The 23,766-nt window shown below is 43.9% G+C and overlaps 3 protein-coding genes across 6 annotated transcripts in view; 2 read left to right on the forward strand and 1 right to left on the reverse strand.

Moving 5' to 3' along the window:
- The first annotated feature begins 215 nt into the window (after positions 1-215).
- IPP (intracisternal A particle-promoted polypeptide) lies at positions 216-7,471 on the forward strand. Its single transcript, XM_074906300.1, has 8 exons — positions 216-531; positions 639-1,070; positions 1,374-1,529; positions 2,257-2,424; positions 3,230-3,367; positions 3,674-3,796; positions 4,468-4,688; positions 5,634-7,471. The coding sequence occupies exons 1-8, from the start codon at positions 243-245 to the stop codon at positions 5,856-5,858; spliced, it is 1,752 nt and encodes a 583-aa protein (XP_074762401.1). The 5' UTR covers positions 216-242; the 3' UTR covers positions 5,859-7,471.
- A 1,844-nt stretch (positions 7,472-9,315) lies between these two features.
- Positions 9,316-12,114, reverse strand: TMEM69 (transmembrane protein 69). Of its 4 annotated transcripts, none has more exons than XM_074908128.1 (3): positions 11,637-12,114; positions 10,976-11,038; positions 9,316-10,341 (listed from the first exon to the last, which is right to left on the reverse strand). In XM_074908128.1, exons 2-3 carry the CDS (start codon positions 11,018-11,020, stop codon positions 9,628-9,630), a joined length of 759 nt encoding a protein of 252 aa, XP_074764229.1. In that variant the 5' UTR covers positions 11,021-11,038; positions 11,637-12,114; the 3' UTR covers positions 9,316-9,627. The 4 variants fall into 4 exon arrangements, with proteins under 4 accessions (XP_074764229.1, XP_074764227.1, XP_074764230.1 ...); XM_074908126.1 differs by having other exon boundaries at positions 11,632-12,113; XM_074908129.1 differs by lacking the exon at positions 11,637-12,114 and adding an exon at positions 11,544-11,598.
- A 441-nt stretch (positions 12,115-12,555) lies between these two features.
- GPBP1L1 (GC-rich promoter binding protein 1 like 1) overlaps positions 12,556-23,766 on the forward strand; it is a 34,491-nt gene continuing 23,280 nt past the window's right edge. The window contains exon 1 of the mRNA XM_074906301.1: positions 12,556-12,657. The gene's annotated coding sequence lies outside the window, so the exon portion shown is untranslated. The remainder of the gene's footprint in view (positions 12,658-23,766) is intronic.

Below are 23,766 nucleotides of genomic sequence, written 5' to 3' on the forward strand. Positions count from 1 at the left end.
CAACTAGGGCAAATCCACCTCCTACGCCCGCCGGGGGAGAAGGGTGCTCGGCACCAGGACACCTCGGCGGGCCCGTTCACACAACCCGCCGCCGCCTCTGCGGGGCGACCGCGCGCTCCCGCCAACAGCCCCCCGGCCCCGCGCATGCGCCGTGGCCGAGCGAGCCGGGCGCCGGGAGCGCATGCGCCAGCGCGGCCCCTCAGGGGCGGGGGCGGGGCGGTGCCGCCGGCTCGGGGAGCGCGATGGCGAGCGCCGCGGCGGGCAAAGGCGGCGGCAGCTCCTTCTCTGACCGGCACGCCCGCCTCCTCCTGGCCCAGATCAACCGCCTGCGGGCCGGGCAGAGCTTCTGCGACGTGCGGCTGGAGGTGGGCCCGGAGGCGTTCGCCGTGCACCGGCTGGTGCTGGCGGCCAGCAGCCCCTACTTCGCGGCGCTCTTCGCGAGCGGCATGAAGGAGTCCGGGCGGGATGTGGTGCGGATCGCGGGCGTCGAGGCGGGCACCTTCCACACGCTCCTCGACTTCATCTACACAGGTAACGGCCGGCGGGGTGGCGGCGGGGCGGCCGCCGGGCCGGCCGGGGCGGCGGTTGCCCGACGGCTGCAGCCTCGAGCGGAGCCCGCTTGGTGTGCGTGCCCGCAGGGGTGGTGAGCATCGGGGAGCACAACGTTCAGGAGCTGATCGTCGCCGCCGACATGCTGCAGCTCACCGAGGTGGTGGAGCTCTGCTGCGAGTTCCTCAAGGGGCAGATCGACCCGCTGAACTGCGTCGGCCTCTTCCAGTTCTCCGAGCAGATCGCCTGTCACGACCTGATGGAGTTCACCGAGAGCTACATCCACGCGCACTTCCCGGAGGTGCAGAGCGGGGAGGAGTTCCTGGCCCTGACGAAAGAGCAGCTGATCAAGATCTTGCGAAGCGAGGACCTCAGCATCGAGGACGAGTACCAGGTTTTTATAGCAGCAATGCAGTGGATTTTGAAAGATGTGGGAAAAAGAAAGAAACACGTCGTAGAAGTGCTGGAGCCTGTTCGATTCCCTCTGCTACCAGCACAAAGGCTGCTAAAATACATAGAAAGTAAGTGAAAGAAGGGAAGAAGTATCAGATGTTTGGATTTGAGCAAACAATGTGTCATTCTGAGTTACTAGATTTTGATGGATTTTTTTTTAATAACATGGTGATTGAAAAGATTTACTCTATCCAAACAAATTCTGCTTTTTAACAGCTTACTTTAAAACCTGCTTTTGAAAAACCCTTACAGAAGTAGGCAATATTGATTTGTCTGCTGTTTTAGGAGAAGTTAGTAACTTTTCTACAACAGAGTTACTTATTGTCTGTAATTTTTCACTATGCCTTTTTTCATCTGCTTTTTTCCTCTAGGTATTCCAGATTTCAGCCTTCGGGTGGCCCTGCAAACTCTGTTGAAAGAATATTGTGAAGTCTGTAAATCTCCCAAAGAGAACAAGGTCAGCAGTTTTCTGCAAGCTTCTAAAGGTCGTCCCCGGAGGAAAGCCAGGAAGTACCTTTATGCAGTAGGTTAGAATTTGGCTGTTTGAACCTTGTAAAACAAATTATGAAGTAGTATTTCATATTACAGTGTTGAAGGAGATACTGGATTTTTTTTTTTAATCAAAAGATATAAAAATAGCAAAATATTTCATCTGGCTAAGTTACTATTTTGGCTGCTTTCTGCTTAGAATTGCACAGAGGGGCAGCATTCACATTTCATGTTGCTATGACATGGCATTCAAAGCCTAGATTTGCCTTCTAGAAATTATTTGCCTTGGGCGGGAATCTGCAAATCAGCAGAGCATTTGCCCGTGGTTCACTGCTGGAATGGTGTATGCAGATTCAGTGCACATCTTGTTCTTCTGAAGGGTGAAGTTTTTTCTGTCTGGAGTATTCTGGTTTGTGTGATAGGATACTTGAAATAGCAAGTCTTCAGCAAAGCTGCAGCTTTGTATTGGAAGGGAATGCTTTTGCTTCACTCTAGGAAGTAACACAGACTTAAGATAGCAAAGGCTGTCGGCTTGTCTTTAGTAAGAACACAAATGGTAATATTTGTGGTGTTGTGAGCTCAGGCACAAGTTACGTGACCCTCAAGGTGACCATTATTCCTTGTGTGCTGGAGAAACAATGCTACTTCAAAAGTCTTAAAGTGGCTAGTAGCTGTTACTGTAATTTTTTCGATGGTTTAGATATAGGAGCGTGGGGGTGAGCAGGAAGCTCTTACTCAGCCGTGATCTTTCCGCTTACTTTCTAGGTGGGTACACCCGACTGCAAGGAGGACGCTGGAGTGACAGTAGAGCCCTCAGCTGTGTGGAGCGATTTGACACCTTCAGCCACTACTGGACCACAGTGTCCTCTCTCCACCAGGCCCGGAGTGGGCTGGGTGTGGCTGTGGTGGGAGGAATGGTCTATGCCATCGGAGGTAACAGCTGACATGTGTTTTCTTTGTTACACAGACAATAGAGAATGCGTGGATGGAGGTCTTTAAAACTATTCTTCCTTTAAGTGGTTCTGAGGAACCCAACAGTAGATAATACAGCTTTTAGACACAGTGCCAATTGATGGTTCTCTACCATCACTGCTCTGTGAATGCCTGTTAGGGCTCCTGCATTGGCCATTTTTTACTAAGCTGCTCTCTCCTCATGGTACAGCAACTGACAGGTAAGCATATGGATATGTGCAGATATACTAAGAGATGTTGGATATTCTGTGGACCAACTTTGTGTACCAATTTGTGTACCAACACTAATAACATTTCTTTTCTCCCTTGTAGGCTAGCAGAAGCCCATAGCATAAAAGGCAGCTGTGCAGGACAGACCACTTGTGGTCTGCCTACCTGGAAAGGCTTGTTATGTATGTTTGTACGAGGATGTGATGAGTAGCTCTACTAGCCCATCATTAAAGACTGCATATATATACTGGGTTTTGTCACCACAGAACACGTTCTTTGGTCTCAAAAACCCTGCCAGTTGTGCTATGGAGTGAAAAGTGTGTAGCACCCCTCTGATATTTTCAGTAATGTTTCAGGGAGCTGTTGATGAAAACTGTTACGGGTGATGATTCAGTTCTAGGTATAAAAAAGGGTTTTTTATGTTGGCCATTTGGCTACCTGAAAGGAAGGTCTTGTATTCAAACGTTGTCTGTCCCGGAAGAAGTTGAAGAATGCTTGTGTATCTGCAGTGAAAAACATTGTTTCCCCTGTCTCTGTTCTTGCTCTTACTATGCAGGTGAGGACAACTCAATGATTTTTGACTGTACTGAATGTTATGATCCTGTCACTAAGCAGTGGACCACTGTGGCTTCCATGAACCATCCCCGTTGTGGACTGGGAGTGTGCACGTGCTATGGTGCTATCTATGCTTTGGGTAAGTTCGGGTGAAGCTAATTTTAAAGGTGTTAATTCATGGAACTTGCAAATTGATCTTAAATATTGCATCTTGGTGTTGCAAATTTGCAAACTTAAGTTTGGAAAAACAGATGTTTACACGAGCATTAGTATACTAAATCTTTGTTAAGGAGTTATTGTTTGGTTACAACTTACTTCCATTGTAGATTGCATGCTGGTTTCAGAATTAGCCTGTCCTGGAACAGTGCACCATGTGCCTAAAAATGCACCTAACACACAAACTTCGTGCCATTAAATTCTTTCCTGTGTTTACTGTTATTTGCAGGAGGTTGGGTTGGAGCAGAGATTGGCAACACAATTGAAAGATTTGATCCTGAAGAAAATAGTTGGGATGTGGTGGGAAGCATGGCTGTGCCCCGTTACTACTTCGGGTGTTGTGAAATGCAAGGTGACTATTGTTAAGTTTGTATCCATAAACAGTTCCAAGAGCTGTTGGATTTCGCAGCTTTACGTTTCAGTCATGAAACATAAATATGCATGTCTTGTACTGTGCTGTCAGTTGCACAAGCTTGTGCCTCACTTATATGTCCTTCTAGTACCATACTTCTAATTCTATGGAACTTAAAGACTGTGAAGTTCTGTCTTCTGCCTTTTATCTCATGAAAACTTTTTTATGTGGCTGCCAGTATGGTTATCCAGCTAGTCTTGTAACAGTTGATTTTCCTTTCCGATACTGCTTTTATTTACCTCCTATATTTGGGTTTGTGTGTGTCTTTGTGACAGTTTCTAGAGTTGCCACAGGTTATTTTAAGATATGTCTAAAGATTTGATCTATAAATGTGCTTATTAAGCATTTGATCCAGGCCTGGTCAGCGCTTGCAGCCTTCTGAATTCTCTCCCCTACACTTGATTAATTAGTGCTCCATCAGAGCTTCTAGTGCTTGAACCTCAAGTTACTCATTTGAAAGCTTTATGTATGCTACTACTGGACAAATGAGGGACTTTTATTTGATGTTCTTAAACCATCTCAGTGTCAGTCTGAAACTTGTAACAAACATTTACTCTCTTTCAAACCTTTCTATTATGAAACCTAATAGATGAAAAACTCTGCTTCTACAGGTTTGATTTATGTTATTGGTGGTATCAGCAATGAAGGAGTAGAGCTACGTTCTGTTGAAGTGTACGACCCAATATCTAAACGTTGGTCTGAGCTTGCTCCAATGAGCACCCGAAGAGCCTATCTTGGTGTAGCTGCTCTCAACGATTGTATCTATGCTGTGGGAGGCTGGAATGAATCTCAGGATGCGCTTGCTACTGTAGAAAAATACTCCTTTGAAGAGGTATAGTAGAGCCCCTTTCTTTCATAAGTGTAGATTGCATCAACTTTGTGTAAGATGCTATAGAGGTTGCCTGCTTCCGTTCTTTAAAAAGAAAACAGTTGGAAATTCTATTTCTTTTCACTACTGGCTGGTAATCTCAGTGAAACAAAGCTTCAGTGACCTCAGGGTCTGTCTGTCCTAACCAGCCTGTAGAATCTTGCTATCTGACTCGGTGGAATGTTTACGAAGATTACATGTATGCTTTTGGGAAACTGAAAACTAACCAATACTGATGATGCATAGATACTCTGTAGTTTGATAAATACTCGTTAGGGTTAGGATGGGGGGATAGATACCCCCTCTGCAATAGAATGGTCAATAATCTGACAAGAGAGGAAAAAAATCCCTGAAAGAGTTGCTCTTTGTTGCAAAAGTTGAGGATCTTACTTCTGCATCAGAATGTAGTGGTGTTTCGGCATTCACTAAAAAAATCACTTTGAACACTTAAACTTTTGAATAAGATAAAAATTATTCGTGACTATTATTGCTCATGTTTCTGTGATGCTCTTCAGAACAGTGGCTAGTGTTAAAAGTGGAGCATAATCCAGTGTACCATTCTGTTCTGCTTTTGGACTTGAATATAGTTTTCCTTATTTCCCACTTCACACTGTACCATTCTCTATTTTAGAGACAGACTGCATCTTGCAGTGACTGAAGAAAGGGAGGGCGGTCGTGTACAGACAGTATGTGATCCGCTTTTTAGTGACTAGCATGATTTTGACCACTCATGAAGGCGTTGTCATTAGTCTTGATAATCCTCTTGATACTGTACACATACCATATTTCAGCCCGTGAAGTGTATGCATAGTGTTTTTTGTTTCAGTCTTTTAAGCTTGAAAAGTTACTTCTATCAGAATTGGGGCTTAACCCTGAAGCTACTTGTTGACTCTTTCACCTTTCCATTAGGAAAAGTGGGTTGAAGTTGCATCAATGAAGATACCAAGAGCTGGTGTCTGTGTTGTGGCTGCAAATGGATTTCTTTATGCCTCGGGAGGCCGAGCTCCTAGTCATGATTTTGCTGCTCCGGTAACCTCTGACTCTGTTGAAGTTTATAACCCTCATATGGACAGTTGGACTGAAATTGCCAACATGATCACCAGCCGCTGCGAAGGAGGTGTAGCTGTGCTGTAAAACACAAAGAAGAAAACTCATTCAAGGAATAAGTAAATCTGTTTCCTCAGATTTCTGGTTTCATTGGCCAGAAGCCTCTTCTAACACCAGAGCTTCAGTAGAGACAGTGGAGAATTAGATCAGAGGGCTCTTCCTGAGCAAAAGGAAATACTAAAACTCTTGTCCTGCAAACTGGCTCATCCAGTGTCTGTCTGAGGAAGTACTCAAGTGTAGGAGTGCCCCTTATGACTGGATTAAGATCACTGAAATAAATGGTGAATTTGCCCTGTAAAAATCCGAAGAAATCATTCCAGCACATTAGAGACATTAATCAGGTTGTTAACTCTTTAAGATGCACCAAAGCTAGCATCTTTAGCTGGCCTTACAATCTGGAAAGAGGGTACTACAGACAGCTAGGAGTCACCTGTAGATAAGAGCAGATGGGCTACTTGGTTAGCATTAAATGTCCTTTTCTGGCAGAAAACAAGAGAAGATAAGAGATAGGAAAGACTTGGTACTTCTACTTAAGACTTTGATGCATTTGAGCCTCTTTGCTGCTGCTGGAAATGACGGTCATTCAATATGAATTGGATATTTACTTCTTGACCACTCCACTGACTTGGATGGTGAGTGGCTGAGAATTTCCTGTTCTGGAAGGTTATTCTCATAGTTCCAATAATGTCATTCCACTTCAGCACAGGCTTTTCTTCTCAGTCCACTTGAGCACGGGCTTTTATTCTCAGTGGTATCAGTGATGACAGTAGAGCTCCTTTTTGTGTAAGCTCTGATGAATTCTAGATAGAAGTGCTATTTATTAGATTAGCTGTTCTGTTTAGGACTGCTCTTAGTATGAAAACATAAGGAAAGCCTTTTGCCCCCTTTTTTTTTTTTTCCCCTTAGTTAAATGTGTTTTACCCTGTGTTACACGTGCTGAGACTTGGCATTGGAATACATGCTACTCTGCAAGGTACACACATTCCTTCTTGCTACATCTTATCTCCTACCTCTTCCAAAGTTGAGCAGACAGAGCATTTTGATAGAATTAGCTGCATTCAGCATTAAAGTGATACTAGTGTATTTTGTCTTGAGGAGTTTGTATTTAGCTTGGATACACTTAGTAGGATAATACTACTAGGAGTTTGGAGTTATTTCTAGATTCATTTAATTAACGTACTTGAAGTTGCTTTTTGCACAATATGATTGCATTTTCTGCACAGCTGTGGATGATTTGGATGGAGTCTGAAATAAGGCTGTTTGATAGACAGTGTTATTCTAGAACACAAAACCACAACTGGAATGTCACAAAACAGGAAGCCTGCACTGTGTAGACAAAGCAGCATTCATGCTGTCTAGGTCAATATCCCCTGTGTAAAATTAATACATGAATAAAATCCTCCGAGGTGAGTGTTGCCGGTACCTTAGAATCTAGGTATTATATTCTAACATAGGAGATCGGGAGATTGCCAGGCAAAATCATGCTAGACAATGGACCGTTTGTTTCTTTGATCATTCAATAATCTTGTGTGTGTTTTTACTTCAAAAGGATTTCTTATGTGTGAACTAATGTTTATTCTGTCTTTTTTTCCTCAAGTTTAATCTTGTTTTAGACAGTTTTTCATAATAAAGTGCATTTTCAGAACTGTGGAATGCTCTTGAATATGGTGCTTTCCTGTCATAATGAGTTGTATCTCTGCCACTTTCATGTAATAGGTTTTGGGGTTTTTTTACTGGAAATCCTATTTCCCAGTAGGATACTACAAAAAGATGGTTTATAAATGTTGACTATTTGAAAGGTGCAAGTAACACACTTCTGTAGTAAAACACTGATGTGTTTCTCTTCTCAGTATAAGATTACTCAGACTCTGTAGAAGTCTGGCTCCTTTGCCAGCTCTGTGCAGCCCTCTCTGGGATCAAATGATAGGTAATATTTCTTAGGCTCTCTTCTTTGCATTTCAGGATCCCTTGTGAACCATTTGGGAAACATTACATTAGCACTTTTCTATTAGTTTGGGATCTACCCATTCACTTCTGTCCCTACCTGCAAACTTCGTTTTGTGGAGCTTGAGGGAGTCTGCTGTTTTATGAAGTTACCTTCACCAGTTTTTATAGTTGATTCTATCACACGTGTTTGAACAAAACTACGAAGTCAGTTGATTATGGTCTCTGATACTCAGCACCTCTTTCCCTGAATCAAACCAAAGGCAGTATTCTTCTCTGGACCCATCTTAGACATGTTTTTTAAGTAAAAAAGAAAAAAAGAAATGTTTTCATTCACAAACTAAATGTTACTTTCTTTATATTCAGAGCACTGAACTATACTGCTGTTTCAGAGTTATGATGCTGTTAACATGTGAAGGTTAACAGGTTACTGAAGTCTGAGGCTCATGTACACAGTTGCTGTTACAGAAACGCCATGTAGGAAGATAGTTCTATCTTCAGGATAGACAGATTTTTTTTAAACGTCTGTTCTTTGCAGAATGAACAGATAACAAATCTTCAGTGACAGTATGTGCCCCATTCTGTATAGAACAACAGTATAGTACTGTAAGAGGAACTCCCGCAATTGTCTAAATTGGCCCTAAGACTCTGTGGATGTCTCTTTTCAACTCTCTTCCTGCATCTTATACTGTGTTTAGATAAAAAGCCCACAGTAAATATACCCACATACAGTTTCATCAGTTTCTTGAGGTAGCTGAGGCTAGAAAAGAAAGCCATGTGGCTTAGTTGTATCTTTTTCCCCTAAATGATGTGTTAGGAAGACTTAAGTACAAAGAGCTTATGCTTCTGCAGAGTTTTCAGTAACTGGCCCATCATGGAGGGTTTGCAGGCTCCGAGTCCATTTGTACCTGCCCTGGGTGCTCAAATAAAATTAATTTTGAGGAGGGAGAAGACACAAACTACTCTCAATCCCATTATCTGAGCTCTTAGTGCCAGCAACTGAGTCCTTGTGTCATATCATACATTCATCCATGTGTTGTACCCTCAGCTGATAGTACTTTAGGAGTATGACAGATCTTTATGGTTATGTTGCATGCAGCTTCCTTGGCTTAGGCAGCCCTAAATCCAGACAAAACCTAGGAACAGATGTCCCAGTTATCCTTTTTTATTTCAGTAAGCCTGAGAAGGAAGCTAACCTGTCTCTTGGGGCGCCTTGTCCAAGAAACAAAGCTTGCCCTTCTAGCTTTCCCCACTCCGTCACAGAAGCTGAATGACATATCTTAGGTGAGCTCTGACCTTGGCTTGCCACCACAAACAAACCTTGCCTATCCTTTCTTACCTGACTAGCACTTAATCACAGCATTTTCAACAGCTTCTTGGGTGAAATAAGAATTCTGTTCCTCAATGTAGGAACTGAACACATATGTACTTTTGCATAATTCTCTGATGCTAAACACTAAACTAGAACTGCTTTCACCTTATTACTGTTTACAACTACACAGTTGTTCTTCTCACCACATAACATTATGACACATGATAGTTCAATCAGATACTTTTAATAATTCAGCATAGAGAAATTCATACCCATGTCATTTGAATACCATTTTAAATTCATGACAGTAACATCTCATTTGAGTGATGCTTTATTCTACAGATAAGGACAAACTCATGCCTGCCTTAGAAGTCAGCACTATTCACAATCCTTCCCTCCTAAACTAGCTGTTTGTTTTGATCACTACCATCTTATGACTTCTAAGCACAAATAAGTGTTTGTTTCCCCTGGAACTCAATACAAATACCTTATTGACAGATAAAGAGTGTTTTCCTATTGATTTTTTTATTCCATGTTCTGTCATTTATCTCTGCTGTCACTTGGTTGCATCTCTGCAATAGTCTTCAACACTGCAGTAGATAATAGTGATAATACCATCACCACCGTTCCCACTACCCTCAGTACTTTAAACCACCTAGGATAAGCAGGAAGAAGGGAAACATCATAATGCAGTGCAATCCCTAAAGCTATTACTAGCATTATTGCAGTAGAAGTGATATCTTTCAGAAGTAAGGCTTGCCACGCAAGTAGAGGAGAAACTATACTGTTAGCCAGGTTCAGCCAGTCTGGCTTAGCTGGGCTGTTTTCTGGGAGAGCAAACCCCCACCTCATTCCTCCTATGAAAGAGACTGTTACGGCACCATACATAAGCTGAGCAGACACCAGCTCTGGGTAGTAGGTCCCTTGGACGGCCATTAACAGTGGCACAGAAGCAAATGGAATTAGCCCTGCAAGGCTTAAGTAAAGGGCTGGCTTGGGAGACTCCTTTAGTGATTTCATACTTCGCTCCAAGATGCCTGGGCCTTTGGTCTCAGAATCTGGGGGGGTTTTCTTCTTGAAGAAGGGGAGAGAGGTGTGAAAAGCCTGGAGCTTCGTTGTATATACTGATGCTGGGTTGAGGCTTGGAGATCCTGAGAGAGGACACACACCTCTCTGCAGCCAGAGGCCAAGAGGAGACCAAGTTGTCTTACTCTTTCCGTGCAGTAGTAGTCTGGGAGTGGTTAACTTCTGGAGCTGCAAGTATAAAACTTGTTCTGAACACCTTACATGTATGCTTAAGGATCGACACTTACCTAAACTACCCATGAAATATTCTACCAAGTAGTTTTCCAAGTCAGGTCACAACACAGCTGCCTCTTCCACTCAGTTTTCAGGTGATTTTAACTTAAATAATTAAACCAAATGATACAGCTTTCAGAAGCTACCTGATGAAAAGCAACTAGGTTCTTCATAGTGACTAAGAAAAACTTGTTCACTACAAAAGACTTGTATATCTACCCATCCTTCCACCCACACATGCATTCTTTAGGCATTTTTCAGTTAAGATATATCAGTCCTTTTCAGAGTAAACTATGAAGTGATTGCAGAAGTAGGACAAGGTCACCCCAGAAACTAGCTACTATCCCCTCGCTACTCTACCACAGAGAGGTGAAAAAAGACCTTTAGACATAAAATTTGGTTTTATAAAAGAAATTTATTAGTTTTGGCTAAAAGCTCCTGTAGAGACTAGAAACCTCTCAGAAAAGCTGAGGGATAAACATGTGGCTACTCCAACTTCTAAGACACCCTTTTTTAATGCACCAGTCATACCTTTCGCTATTTTACTTTTAAAGAAAATCAGACAGCAAAAAAGGCTTCAGAAACTTACTTTGAAAGGTGTGTGGAAGCAGCATCTTTGTATGAGAGGAAACATACTTGCTTTATCAAGGCCCTAAAACAGAAAAATTCAGAAGGTCTGTAACTGATGAATAGCTGAGTTTGTATTATGCCTAAAGTCATCACAGTCTAGACATGCAAGACTCTTATAGATGTATATTTAAAGATAAATAATATATGTACTCAATCTTTATTTACCCACTACAGGATATTTTGTTTCAGGTAGTTCTATGAAGTTCTAAAGTTACAGAATCACAGAATCATCTAGGTTGGAAAGGACCCTGGAGATCATCTAGTCCAACCGTTCGCCTAGCACAGTTCCCACCTACAGCATATCCTTAAGCTCTAAATCGACCCTACTCTTGAACCCCTCCAGGGATGGGGACTCCACCACCTCCCTGGGGAAAAAAAAAATAAAATCTTGTAATAACTGTGGCAAGAACAATTTCTAGTTAAAGAACTGAGTCTCAGGGAACAGGTGATGGCTTTCCCGTTTATGGATCATTTCCTTTCCATGGGATAAACGGCTGCATGCAGGTTACAAACGACCAATTCCTCACATGTGGAAAACCCAATCCTGAACCATTACAGAGTAGGAACTTCACCACATCCCAAGCTGCAGGTAAGCTACTTGCACGGGGGACAAACCTAACTGGGAAAGGCAAGCAGCTCGCCGGCAGACTTGACCCCCCAGTTCACGGTCCTGCTGCTCCGGGGAGAGAGGGGCGGCTCCGCGCGCCCGAAGGCTTAGCCCGGAGGGAATGGGAGACGAGAGGCTGTGTCCGGAGGGATGCGGGTCCCCCGGGGCCGAGGCGGTCACGGAGAGGCCGAGCTAAGGCCGGCCGGGCGCCCCGACCACGGCGGTATCCACCGGCTCTAGCCCGCGGCCTTCCGACCCAGCACGGCCCCCAGCCTCCGCGCTGAGGCGGCTTCCGGTGCCCCGGGAAGCGCTCCGGCGGGGCCCGGCGCTCAGCGGTGCGAGTCCGGCCGGGAACACACGCGGCCCGTGTCGTTCCGCCGGGCTGGGGAAGCGCCCGGGTGTGTGAGGCAGCCACCGGAGCCGGCGATCCCGGTCCCTGCGTGCTTGAGACCGGGGACAGCAGAACCGAAAGGGCACGCTCCTTCCCCTGCCACCGCAGCAACCTCACTCGCTCCGAGGCCGAAGGCTGCGGTCGGGCTGGCGGAGCGGCGACAGGAGCCTCCGCTGCCCCCGGGGTTGCCGGGCGGGGAGTGGCGGACGGGACACGCCGCTGCTCTCTAGATTCGGGGATCTCCGCCGCGGGGAAGGGCAGATCACGCGGGAAGGACTACATGTCCCAGCCTGCCCCGCGGCGCGGCGCCCGGCCAATCGGCGCGGCGGGAGCGCGCGCGGCCTTCTGGGGCACGTAGTCTCCGTGTGGGGCCCGACCCGCGGCGAGGGCGGCGCGTCCTACCGCTCTGATTGGTGGGGCGGGGGGCGCGCGCGCGCCCCTCTCCCACGTCCGGGGCGGGGGTGGGGAACGCCCCGCGTGGCCGCCGGGGAGGGGCGTGTCCCTTCCGCCTCCTCGGCCCCGCCCCGCGCACCCTCAGGCCCCGCCCCCTCCGGCCCCCGGCCGGGCAGGGCCGGGCAGCCATTTTGGGCAGAGCTTTGTTATGGTTCTGGGGCCGCAGGAGGCAGCGAGAGGGGCCTGGCCGGTGAGTGCGGCTCCTACCCCTCTTCTCCCGGCGCTCCGCCGCGCCTCCCCGTCGTCCGCCACCCCGGGGCCTGGCCCGCCGCCCTTCCCCCCTCCTTCAGCCGACTCTGCGGCCTCGGAGCGGCCCGGGATCGGCCTCCCGCCAGGCCGGGACCCCGCTGGCGGCGGCGGCGGCGGGGGGTGCGGCCGCCGGGGGGGCTCCCTCCGCCCTCGGCCCTGCCGTGCGCCCACCTCCGTCCCTCACGGCGGCGGGCCCGCGGGGAGCCCGCTCCCGACGGCGGCAGCGAGGGGCTCCCTGCGGGGCAGGCCCGCCGGGCCGGGGAGGGTGGTTGGGGCCGAGGCTTCTCGCTTATTGTTTCCTGCTTAGCCGGAAAGTTCCCAGCGCTTGACACTGCCTGGGCGCTGCCGCCGCCGTTCTGGCTCTCGTCCGGAGTTTAGCCTTGTCCTGTCATCAAGCTGGCCGGTCGGGTGCGGGGCGAGGGGCGGGGGGGGGGAAGGCGGGCCGGAGAAGGACGGGCCGGGACGCCGCGTTCCGCCGGGGCGGCGGGGTGAAGTCCCCGGGGCGCCGGGCCGGGCGCGGGGCTTCCTGCGCGGCGGCGGCCCCGAGGCGGGCGGAGCGCCCGCGGCAGGGGCGACTTCGCTGCCGCCTGTTTGGATTGCGAGCTGGAAACGAAACTGGGTGAGCCGTGCTGGCTCGGGCCGTTTCCCTTCGCCTCTGCGGGATTTACGGCCGCTCTTTCCGGCAGCCCCCGGCGGGAGGGGGCGGTCGGCGCCGAGCAGTGACACGTGTGCGGCGGGCAGCCGAGCCCGAGCGTCCCCAGCCCGCTACCAGCCCCGCTCGGCCGAGCCGTGCGGGGGCCTGGGCGGACGGAGGCTGGGAAACTTGTCAGGTGCCACTCGTTATCTCCTCACAGGAAAACAGCGCCTGGCGTGAGCGTGAGATGGCGCTTTTTTTTTTTTATTCCCCCCCCCCTCCACCCCACCCCACTCCCCCCCCCCCCCCCCCCCGTCGTGAAAGTTATTTCTGTGTGTCCGGTGTGTTTTATGCCCTCTTGGCCTAAGGTCTTGCATGGTTTAACTTTAATGGCTGTAGTGGGACTCGATCAGAACAGCTGCGTTCACACGTAGCATTTCAAAGCTGCGTTTAAAGCTTTGAATTGAATTCAGTTTAGTAATGAGCCGTTTTGGAACAATTTTAGAGCAGTTAGTGGGTGTCTGCACAAGTTACAAGTTTTTAAACAGCTTTAGAGGAACAGTCGCTATTTAAATCCTTGTAAGTAATGGTAGAATCGTTTAAGATCGTTGCTTAAAAATATTTTTATATTAACATGACCAGATAAGTCAGCCTACCTTTCCCCGCCCGCGAGGTCTGAGTGACACAAGTGTTAGTAATGTTGATAATACTGTGAAACGTTGCAAGTGACTGACTGAAGTATGGAAGCAGCAAAGGAAGGTATGGAGACGAGGGAGGAAACAGCTGAGATAATTGAAGGACCATTAAATCTGAGTTTACTGTGGAGTTAATACTGCTTCTGTGAAAATGTTAGGTGGTTATCAGACCGAGTTTATGCAAATGTTAACTTCATGAATGAACATGGCTGGTATTCCAGTGAAAGGTTCCCCGTGCTCATCCATTTGGAGACCAGTATTTCAATCTTCCAGTCTCTGACTCAGGAACGAAACAGGTGTAGAGCAGTAGTAGGAAGAAATAAAATCACCAGATTTAAGAAGAGCAGTTTTTCCTCTTGCATTCTTGTTTCAACTGTAAGAAGAACTTCTTGAAATTTTGTGTTTAGAACAGAAAAGCTTCAGGTAATACTTCCCTTTTTTTTTTTTTTTTTGTTTTTTACAGCTATTTGTAGGGAAGTGCAGCTTCTGCGTTTTATATTCATCTGGTTTGTAGTCTTAATCCTATCTGACACAGAAGTTTCCATTGCAGATATACTAGGACTTAAAGCAAAAATATTCAGTGAACAGATGGCATTTAAAAAAAAATAATCCTGTTACTTCTGCAGATGCCTCAGAAATAAGAGGAGTAGAATGCAGATGTGATATATAACAAATCAAGTGGAAGTGCACACTTTCTGAATTGTTAGTAAAAATAGTTTACTTTGAGAACATTTTACAGGGTATGGTCACCTTGTCTTACAGATGTGACTGCTTTCTATGTGGTGTTACTGCCTCTTGAAATTCCTGTTTTAAATTAGGAAGTTAAGCCACTACTAATCTTCACTAGCATTTTCATGAAATATAAAATATATTCCAAGACCTGTGGGATACTTATTTTTAATAAATACTGTGAAAAATACTGTGGTTAGATCTGAGTTTCTTCAGGAGCATGGGGTATCAGATAATGTTATTTTTTTTAGTGAACAAAAACTGTTGGGTTGAGTTAAAATTGCTTTTTTTTTTTTTTTTATTTCAGTGTTACAAGATATTTGAAGTTAGTTGTGGAGCTGCCGAACTGACTTTGTTGTGAAGTGTACTTCAGGGTGTGCTTTGTTCATTTGTCTGTATGAACAGATTGGAAATGAGCTGACTGTGTTCAGTAGAGCTAAAACATAAAGCACCTCTCTTCAGTAAAGTGCTGGCTGCTCTTGCATGGATACAGCTTTTTCTTATGGCTTTGTAAAAACACAACCATGGGATGACTGTTGCTATAACTTATACAGGGAAAGGTCATAGTTACTGAATTTTGGAGTTGGAGAGGTACAGTGTATACCAGGAAGTTTGGGATTTTAAAGTTTTAAGTTAGTTTATTTGTAGAGGCAGGAGTGGTTTAGATTTTTTTCTGCTAGCGCAGCAATGTAAGTAGACTTTTTATTGTCACTTACGTGGTGACCAGGATACCAACTAAATCTTATGTGTCTTTTGTTTCAGTAAGAGTAATTGAAGTGCATGTTCTCTTTACTTGTCAGATTTGATGAAAAGCAGTGAAGTTGGCAGAAACATGGTCCTGCTTAGAATACTTCATGAATGCCAGGATGTTGTTTAACTTGTGTTCTGTAAGTTAATATGTTCCTGTGAAAATGTGCCAAACTTTAATGAGTTACTGTATGGTCAGAAGATAAATTTACATTTTTGGGAGTGGATTTAGGTAGAGATTGATAGTGGCTAAGTATTCACCACCCCATATGTGCATGTGCAAACACTGTGCAGACCTAAAAATTCGAGGTTAGACAAGGCGATTAGCATGACAGTAAGTGGGAAGGGAAGCATATTGGTTAAATTAATCATACATATTAGTGATCAGGCTGTATCGCTCCAAACTGGAATTTCTTGATTAAAGTGTGCTTAACTATTTAAGTTTCTGCCTTCTCTAGCTGGCTTTCTTAAGTGTCAGAAGAATTTTAACACACTATGTTTCTTAGACCTTTCTGTAATTAAACAGCAAAAAGACTTTGCAAAGTGTTGTTGTATGCAGTTCCATAAAATGACTAATCTGAAATAGTTGTGCTTCCAAGGTCTGGCTTAGCAAAAATATTTTGCAGTGTATGACCTTGTGCCTCAGGGACTGTTGTACACTGGATGGTTCACCAGGAGCTACTGAAGTTCTAGGATTTCCTGTCATACTAGCAAAAACGCCAATGTTTTTGTTTTTTTTTTTTTTTCTCCTTGAATCTTGTGATCACTTCCAGTTCAGTGTTTTCGTAGTCTTGTATTCCACCCTGAAAGGAGCACCATAGCTTCATGGTGTGATGTTTGATGGCTCTTAATAAGCAAAGGGGTGTGTGTATATGTTGTTGTCTAAATGTATGTCCCTGGTTTTAGGAGTCCCCTTTTTTCTGTGTAGGTATAAAGGAAGACTTTTAAATGACTTTTCCTTCTAGCTGTTTTTCCAGTGTCTGGTCTAGGTACAGGTAGGTAGTAAGTGTCGGGGTGGATAGTGGTGTGGCCAAGAATGACTGGCAGTGGGGATAGAGGTTTAATGTGGCAGGGACTGCTTTGCTGGATATCTGTGTGACCCTCATAGGGTATTTGAAACATACAGAGCATGTGGCAGTGACGATCACTCTCTTTGAATTTTGTCATATTCAGTTTGTGATGAACAATTTGTAAATAAAGGACTGACTCTGTCATGGAGGTATATGGTATTATTCTGGGCACAGAAATTACTGGTATTCACAAAGTTGCTCGTGAATTTGTATGGTAAAGATTACAACAGGTCTCCAGTCTTTCAGCAGAAAGGAGTGTTTTATGATTTTGTTCCAGTGCATCATCCATCATCAAGGGATTAATCAGTATTCACGCAAGGTGGTCTGAAAAGACCTTTGATGCTAATCTTAAAAAATGCAGCAAGGGAACTCTCTCACCCTGAAAATGTTGCATGTGTTATGATCTTGACTGTTAGTTTGGGAAAACTGTCTTTCCTCTACTTTGAACTCTAGTTAAAGTAGAGAAACAGGTTAATGACAACTTTAATGTCTTCAGGTTGGCTGGGCCTTATGGAATGTGTCCTACAGTATTTAGGGAACTGAGAGCCTGCGGGGGTGGGAAGAGTTCCAGAAAACTGAAGAGTTAAGGAGCGCTTCCCCTCACAACATCTAGATAAAGGTAGGACTTAGGTATGTTCAAGGGAAGAGTGTTTGCATCAGGGAGTCTGTCCTGGGTCATGTACTGTTTGGTGTTTTCACTTCTTTGCATTGAAATAAGATTCTTTACTGAACCAACAGATATGATCTTGACAAATTCAAGAAGTAGTCTGAAAACAATAGCATTGATTTCAGCCATTTCAGTGTAGACAGGTTCAAATTACTGTGTTTAGGAATATTACCTTATGCAGACAAGTAACAGCTGGCTAGGCAGCAGTTCTGTGGGAGAGTATTAAGGGGTTGTAGTGGTTCCTAAATTATCGTGAGTCAGCAGCATCACCGTCATGAAAATTGACTTGTCATACTGGAACATGTAAAAGAGCATTGTAAATAAGGTAATGAAGCAGTTTTTCCATGCTGCTGAGGAGTGATAGGTCTTTAGCTAAAAGTATCTCGTTCAGTTTGTGATACTATCATACCTCAGGAAGGTTATGGCTGGGTAACAAGATCTGTAAAGAAGATAACAAAGTCTGTAGAAGAGAGAACCTCTGAGTGAGGATTGGGAAAAAAAATTGGATCATTTGGCTCTAGAATGGTTTGTACAACTTGTGTTTCATCAGACCCCAGCAGGTGATCTATAAAGCAGCTTAAAAAAGTTACCTGCAGGTGTAACTGGGAGCCAGCTCTGACATCCTGTCCCTGCCTGCAAGCTGTCAGGCTTAGTAGGTGGGTCGCATCAATTTTTTCATCATCAGTGCTTTGAACTTAAGCTTGTAGCTTCAACAGTAAAATTGAAGTGGTTGGGGGGAGTGTTTGTTTCTTGAAAACATGACTGTATTTGATCACGAGATGTGTTATTACATCCTTTTTCTGCTGCCAAGCAGTGCTGGGATACGGGGTGGTCTGTGGGACTTCTCCCCCCTGACACTGCCCAAAAAAACCCTCCCACCTGCTAAAGGTTGCCTTTCAGTCAGGGAACACTGAAGTACTGGTCTGGAGAAAAGATGTATTAAAAGGTACCTGCAAAGAGAGTTTAGTCAGCTTTCTATATCCATCATGAATAAAACAAGTAGTTATGGGTTGAAATTGCAGCAGAATATATTTAAGTTAGGCATTAGGTGCAGGGACAGGCTTTCAAGCCATAAGAATAACCAAAACAGATTGTAGAGATATGCTGGAGAATGCAAGTTTGCTAATCTCTTCTGATTTACAGCTTCCAAAAAAATATTCCAGTGGAGGTATGAATAGCTGCATAACGAGTTCCAGTCTGCTGATAACAAACTCATTTTTCTGATACTTTTGGAGACATATTTTAGGATTAATTTTTGGACTCCTGCAGCCTGAAGGTCACTGTACAGATTGGTGGAGGGAGGCATTGCTTAGTTTATTTTCAAAGACATGTGATGGGAGAGGGTAGAGCTAAAGTCTTAAATATCAGGAGAAGGGGATGAACTATGCAACCTCCGAAGATCTGCCCCCCCCCCAGGTGTTTTCCTAGTATTCCCTTGTTTATTGTAGGACACTAGGATAGAAGAACGACATTTTAATTCTTGGCTTGCACGGTGTACCTGCAGAGTAACAGCACAGTAATTCTCTGCAAGATAAAGATGACTCAAGACCAGCTGGACAACACATTGTCCATAACTCCTTGCTTTATTTTATATCTGAGTTTCACAGACTGTCATAGACAGAACTCCAGCAAAACACTGTGAACATCCAAAGAGGATATATCTGCCAGCTGCAGCAAATCATCAGATCACAGGATTAGGATCACTTGTTCCTCTTTTTTCTTTTTTTTTTCTGAAGCCTACACCAAACAAATGGAATATTTATTATTTGTGCGATTTATTTCATATGTATAGGACTTGTTTTAAGCTGAACTGTCTTCAGTGACTTTTTTGCATTGATGTTGAATGTTCAACACCAGCGCTGACGTTCATTCTGATGACGTACACTGGAACAGGTTGCCCAGAGAAGTTGTGGCTGCTTTCTCCCTGAAAGGGCTCAAGGCTAGGTTGGACAGGGCTTTGAGCAACCTGGTCTAGTGCAAGGTGTCCCTGCCCATCGCAGAGAGGTTGAAACTAGATCATCTTCAAGGTCCCTTCCAACCCGAAACATTCTATGATTCTGTGTTTGATAGTACTATCTTTGAGAAAGTGCTGAAAATGTTAAGCTAGTGGAATGAAAAACATAGCAGACAGTGTAAACTTTACAAACTGTAATGCAGGTGTTGTACACATGCTGAAAAGAGCTGAGAGAATGTGTCTTTGTTGTGTCCTAGTCGCAAAGAAGTAAGTGTGGAGCTTCTTCATATTTGCCTGGTCTTGAAATAAAATGGTTTGGAAATAATCCAAGTGGGGGGGAAGCACAGAGAGGGTATGACTAGTCCCTTAGTCTTGTCCTGTTGTCTTGCGTGGGAAGTACCTGTAACTGGAATATACAGCCCTTCCCGGTCAGTAGTACTGGTCTTGTAGGGCTTGGATAATGGTATTGTGGGGAAGGATTACTGTAATATTGTTTAGGAGAATGGTCTCTTATTTCTGATGTCTTCTCTGTTTATCTTGTTGACTCTCAGTTCCCTTTCCTCTTTGCAAGTGACATGCCTTCTACTCTTATCCTTCATCTGGAATGCAGATCTGTACTTCCCTGTGCTTGATTTACAGTCTCTCCTGCCTTGACACAAATATTTGATAAATAGTCTGGTTGCATTTGATGCTCTTTTCCAAAGGAAATATGTTTTTCTCAGCTCCAAATGGAATATATTTAAATGTAAATGTGCTATAGTAGTGATGGTAACCCTGGTAAAATACTGGGTTATAAAATACCCATAGTGGGAAACACACATCCTTTTTTTTTTTTTAAGGTGCTGGGGAACTACTTACTTAACTTCTGTTTAGGCTCTGTCTACATCTCTGGAAGACAGGTAGGCAGGAGGTATGTAGTATGCAGCAGGGATAAACCAGTAATTACATATTTGCAATTCTTTACTTATGATGACAAACATTACCCTGGTGTGTGCTACTGAGCAGTAGAAGCAACTTTGTTCATTAAGGCTTTTGGCAGACCATACAGATAGACTCTTCATTGCTATTTCACTCATTTTGTCATGAGGTTTTGGGAAGGATAGTGGTACCTTTAAAGGTGGCCTTGACAAGGTGTTGTGCTTCGTAAGGTGCAGAGCAGAACAGAGCCTTATCTTGACCTCAGATGCTTCTAAAAGGCCTGCAGATCAAAGTGCACTACAAAATAGATGCTTGATGTTGTTCCCTTCAAGAGCTAAAAAGACCTTTGGATTTGATTAAAATTAGCAGAATACCTTCTCCAGATTTAAAATACCTTATTTAATAAAATGCTAAAGCTGGTTGAAAGTTCAGAATATTGTTCACATTTAAAGCCTAATACTATTTAAAATATGGTTCTTTGGTTTGTATCAGTAGTGTCAATAGATAGACTTGTTTAATAGAGGTGTATACAATCCCTGGAACCTTACTGACTGCAGTAGGGCAGAACAGTGAGCAAGTTTTAATATTTCAGGTAAATACCGCAGTTCTCCAACATAAACAATGCTAAAGACTGTTAAAGGGACATCAGAGGGAAGTAGAATCTTAAGCGGCACAGGAGAGAGGCATAAGGGATAACAAACACTATTGCCACTGGCTGTGGAGTATAAAGCATGCAGAAATAACTGTTTGTAGGCATAATATCTAGAAGGTCTGTGTTGTCCCCATTCTGTGCTTAGAACAAGTTGAGCCTTTTAGATTTTACGTGTTTAAAATGGTCCTATTTTGGTCCTCAGAGTAAACTCATCAAAACCTACTGGAACAGTTCAGTTACAGGGTGTCACACTTGCTGGCTGAGGTTCAGAGCCTTATCATCTTACGCAGGCTTCTGTTCCCCAGATACTCCCTCTTCCAAAATGTGCTTTGGGCTTTCGTGTTAAATACAGCTTGCTTCCAAAGACAGGCTTGCTGGCTTTGGGTTCTGTAGTCTCCTCAATGCACCCAGTACTGTTGACCCAGTAGCAATGTGGTCGTAGCCTTGCTGGCAGAAATTTGCATCAGCCAGGGCTAGGAGGGCAGGCATCAGTCAGTAGCATTGCTAAAGGTGATGTTTTTGTCAGTGGTGTTTCCTTATTCAATGGAGAGTCTTTCCTACATCACAGTCCTAGAAGTCACTTTTCTCTGTGATTTGGTTATGTTACTCTTGTATGCCCTTATATCTTTGAGTGCTGTTAAGAAAGAAAAAAATTATCTCCTTACCCACCCCATTCTAGATTCAGTATGTATTCACAAGAATAGGCTGTTAAGGCTTTGCAAGGTATGTGGTTGTGTGGGTGCATATATTCGTTCCAGAAATTTTGAAGTAGGTAAGATTCACTGTGACCTTAGGGAAGTGTGAAGCAAGGAGGTAAATGGGCAGGATGTTTGTGAAACAGCACTGTACGAGACACCAGTGAGAGGACTGTCAATAGAGAAAAAGGTTTTAGGGTATGGACCTTTCTTAATCTATTTTCTGTTCATTGAAGTTAGTCATCCGGTTTGCAGAAGTGGTCAGATAGCTAACAGTTAATATGATTTTCCCCCAGCCCATTACTCTGGAAAAACTTTTGTATGGACAAGCTTCTGGCATGTTTTCATCTTGGAATATATAGATTTGCAGTGTTGTTTCTAGAACACAAAACAGTTTTGATGATTCTGCAAGATGGATTCATTTGCTTTAAACTTGAAAAACAAGGTGTTAATCTTTCAGTAATAGCTGGTTTTCACAAGAACTTTTAATATCTGTATCTGGGAAGATTTTTGTTTGGTGATTAACATTTTAATCTATCATTTAGTGTTTTAATGGGCTCATGTTTCCATAATTCTAGAAGATCTGGTATCATGCTTTGCATTTTTAGATGCTAGATTTTTTTTTCAGCAGTCAGATAGAATTTAAACAATGTTTTACACAGTATTTTTAAATAATAGAACTGTCCTTTATATTTGAGTAACCATTTTGGGGGGTCTAGCTGTGTGATACAATGGAAAGAAACAAGTAATGATGGCAGATCTGTATTATAGTTATTCTGGTGCATTATTACCTCAAGGTGTATGAGTACTACCAGTTGTACATGCCCTTCTGGAACATCTACATTTGTCCTCTCAAAAGGTAGCCCTATTTCAGCCATGTAGCCAGACTGAAGGTGTGTCTAGACAATTGTATTAATGGAAACTGAAAGCAAAATGAAAGTTGTTTTTTTAGATATTTTATGTAGGTGAACTGCAAATAAATGATCTCAACTTGAGAAGACATAGCTCACCAGTGGTTATGACAACTGTTGAACTAGTAATGCTGCACTTGTGTCTTTTGTAGTAAGGCCTAATGCATGTGAGGTTGAAGCAAGTTTTATAATTACATTATTTTAAAAGGACTGTACGCCCAAATATGATTATCTTATTGAATAAAATGTTTCTAATAGTAGTAAGGCCAAGCCATGTTCTGCTTTTTTGGAAAACAGGATAATGAAATTTCACGTGTGTCTTTCTGATATCCTTAAGGAAATCAGTTAGCATGCTTTTGATGACCCCTAGGTTGGGCTCCAGGCTGTGACCCCCTATTTCTGGGAATGTGTTGGATGAATCAAAAGTTGTTAGAAGGATATCATATTTTAGTGACTGCATGTGGTACTAATTCTTTATCATAAATTAACATACACCTATTAAATGACACTCTACTCTGTAGAGTAGCTAAGTGGAAAGATCCGTTGTGTATGTTTAGGCCTATCTGCTTGATTAAATAACTTTAAAAGAGCTGCACAGAAAGAAAAGTGATGAGGGAAGTAAATTCTGTTCTGCCTTATGCATCCATTAAATTGTTCACTAATTTTTCTGAATGCTTTTGCAACCCAGCTGACATCTGATCTTTAGGAATATTACTGAAATCCCAATTGACTTGGCCAGTTAGAAAAACAAATCTTTACTTTTTTTAAGTAAACATGTTCAATTTAATACATAGAAATGCAATGAGTGAACTGAAATTGTGACAGGGATAGACAGATGTTGTCCTTGTGACCTTTTACAGCTGCTCTTAGCTGGATTAATAAATGTATAATGAAGGGTGAAGTTTATTCTGGTTTTCCATTAGAGGCTCCTCCTCTTTGTGATTTGCTGTTGTAGGAGAGGAGAAACAGAATTAGTGGCTGTAATTAATAATATTCTAGGTAGGCAGCAGGGTTGAAGGGACCTGAGGACATTTGCAGGGTACAATGAGGCAGAAAAAGCATCCAGTAAAATGTGTCCATTTCAGAAATGTGCACTGCATTATGTAATGTGAGCAAAGGTTAGAAGCCCTTGTTTCAGGTATTCCCAGAGAAGTTGTGTGCTAGAACAGCGCAACATGGCCGGCGATCTTTTAACTCAGCAGATTTTGCTTCCCATTGGGCTTTTACAGTTTTGTAGGCCAAGGCAAGAGATGGTAGGGGAAGTAATAGTAAAAATGCACTGCTGGTAAGGCTAATCTGTGCACTTTGTTAGGACTTTTGAAACATCTCAACACATTTCCAGTGAGGAATTTCAAAGCTCAGTGGATCTGATTAGCTT

The sequence above is a fragment of the Athene noctua genome, chromosome 5, assembly GCF_965140245.1.
Source record: "Athene noctua chromosome 5, bAthNoc1.hap1.1, whole genome shotgun sequence".
Classification (NCBI taxonomy): domain Eukaryota; kingdom Metazoa; phylum Chordata; class Aves; order Strigiformes; family Strigidae; genus Athene; species Athene noctua.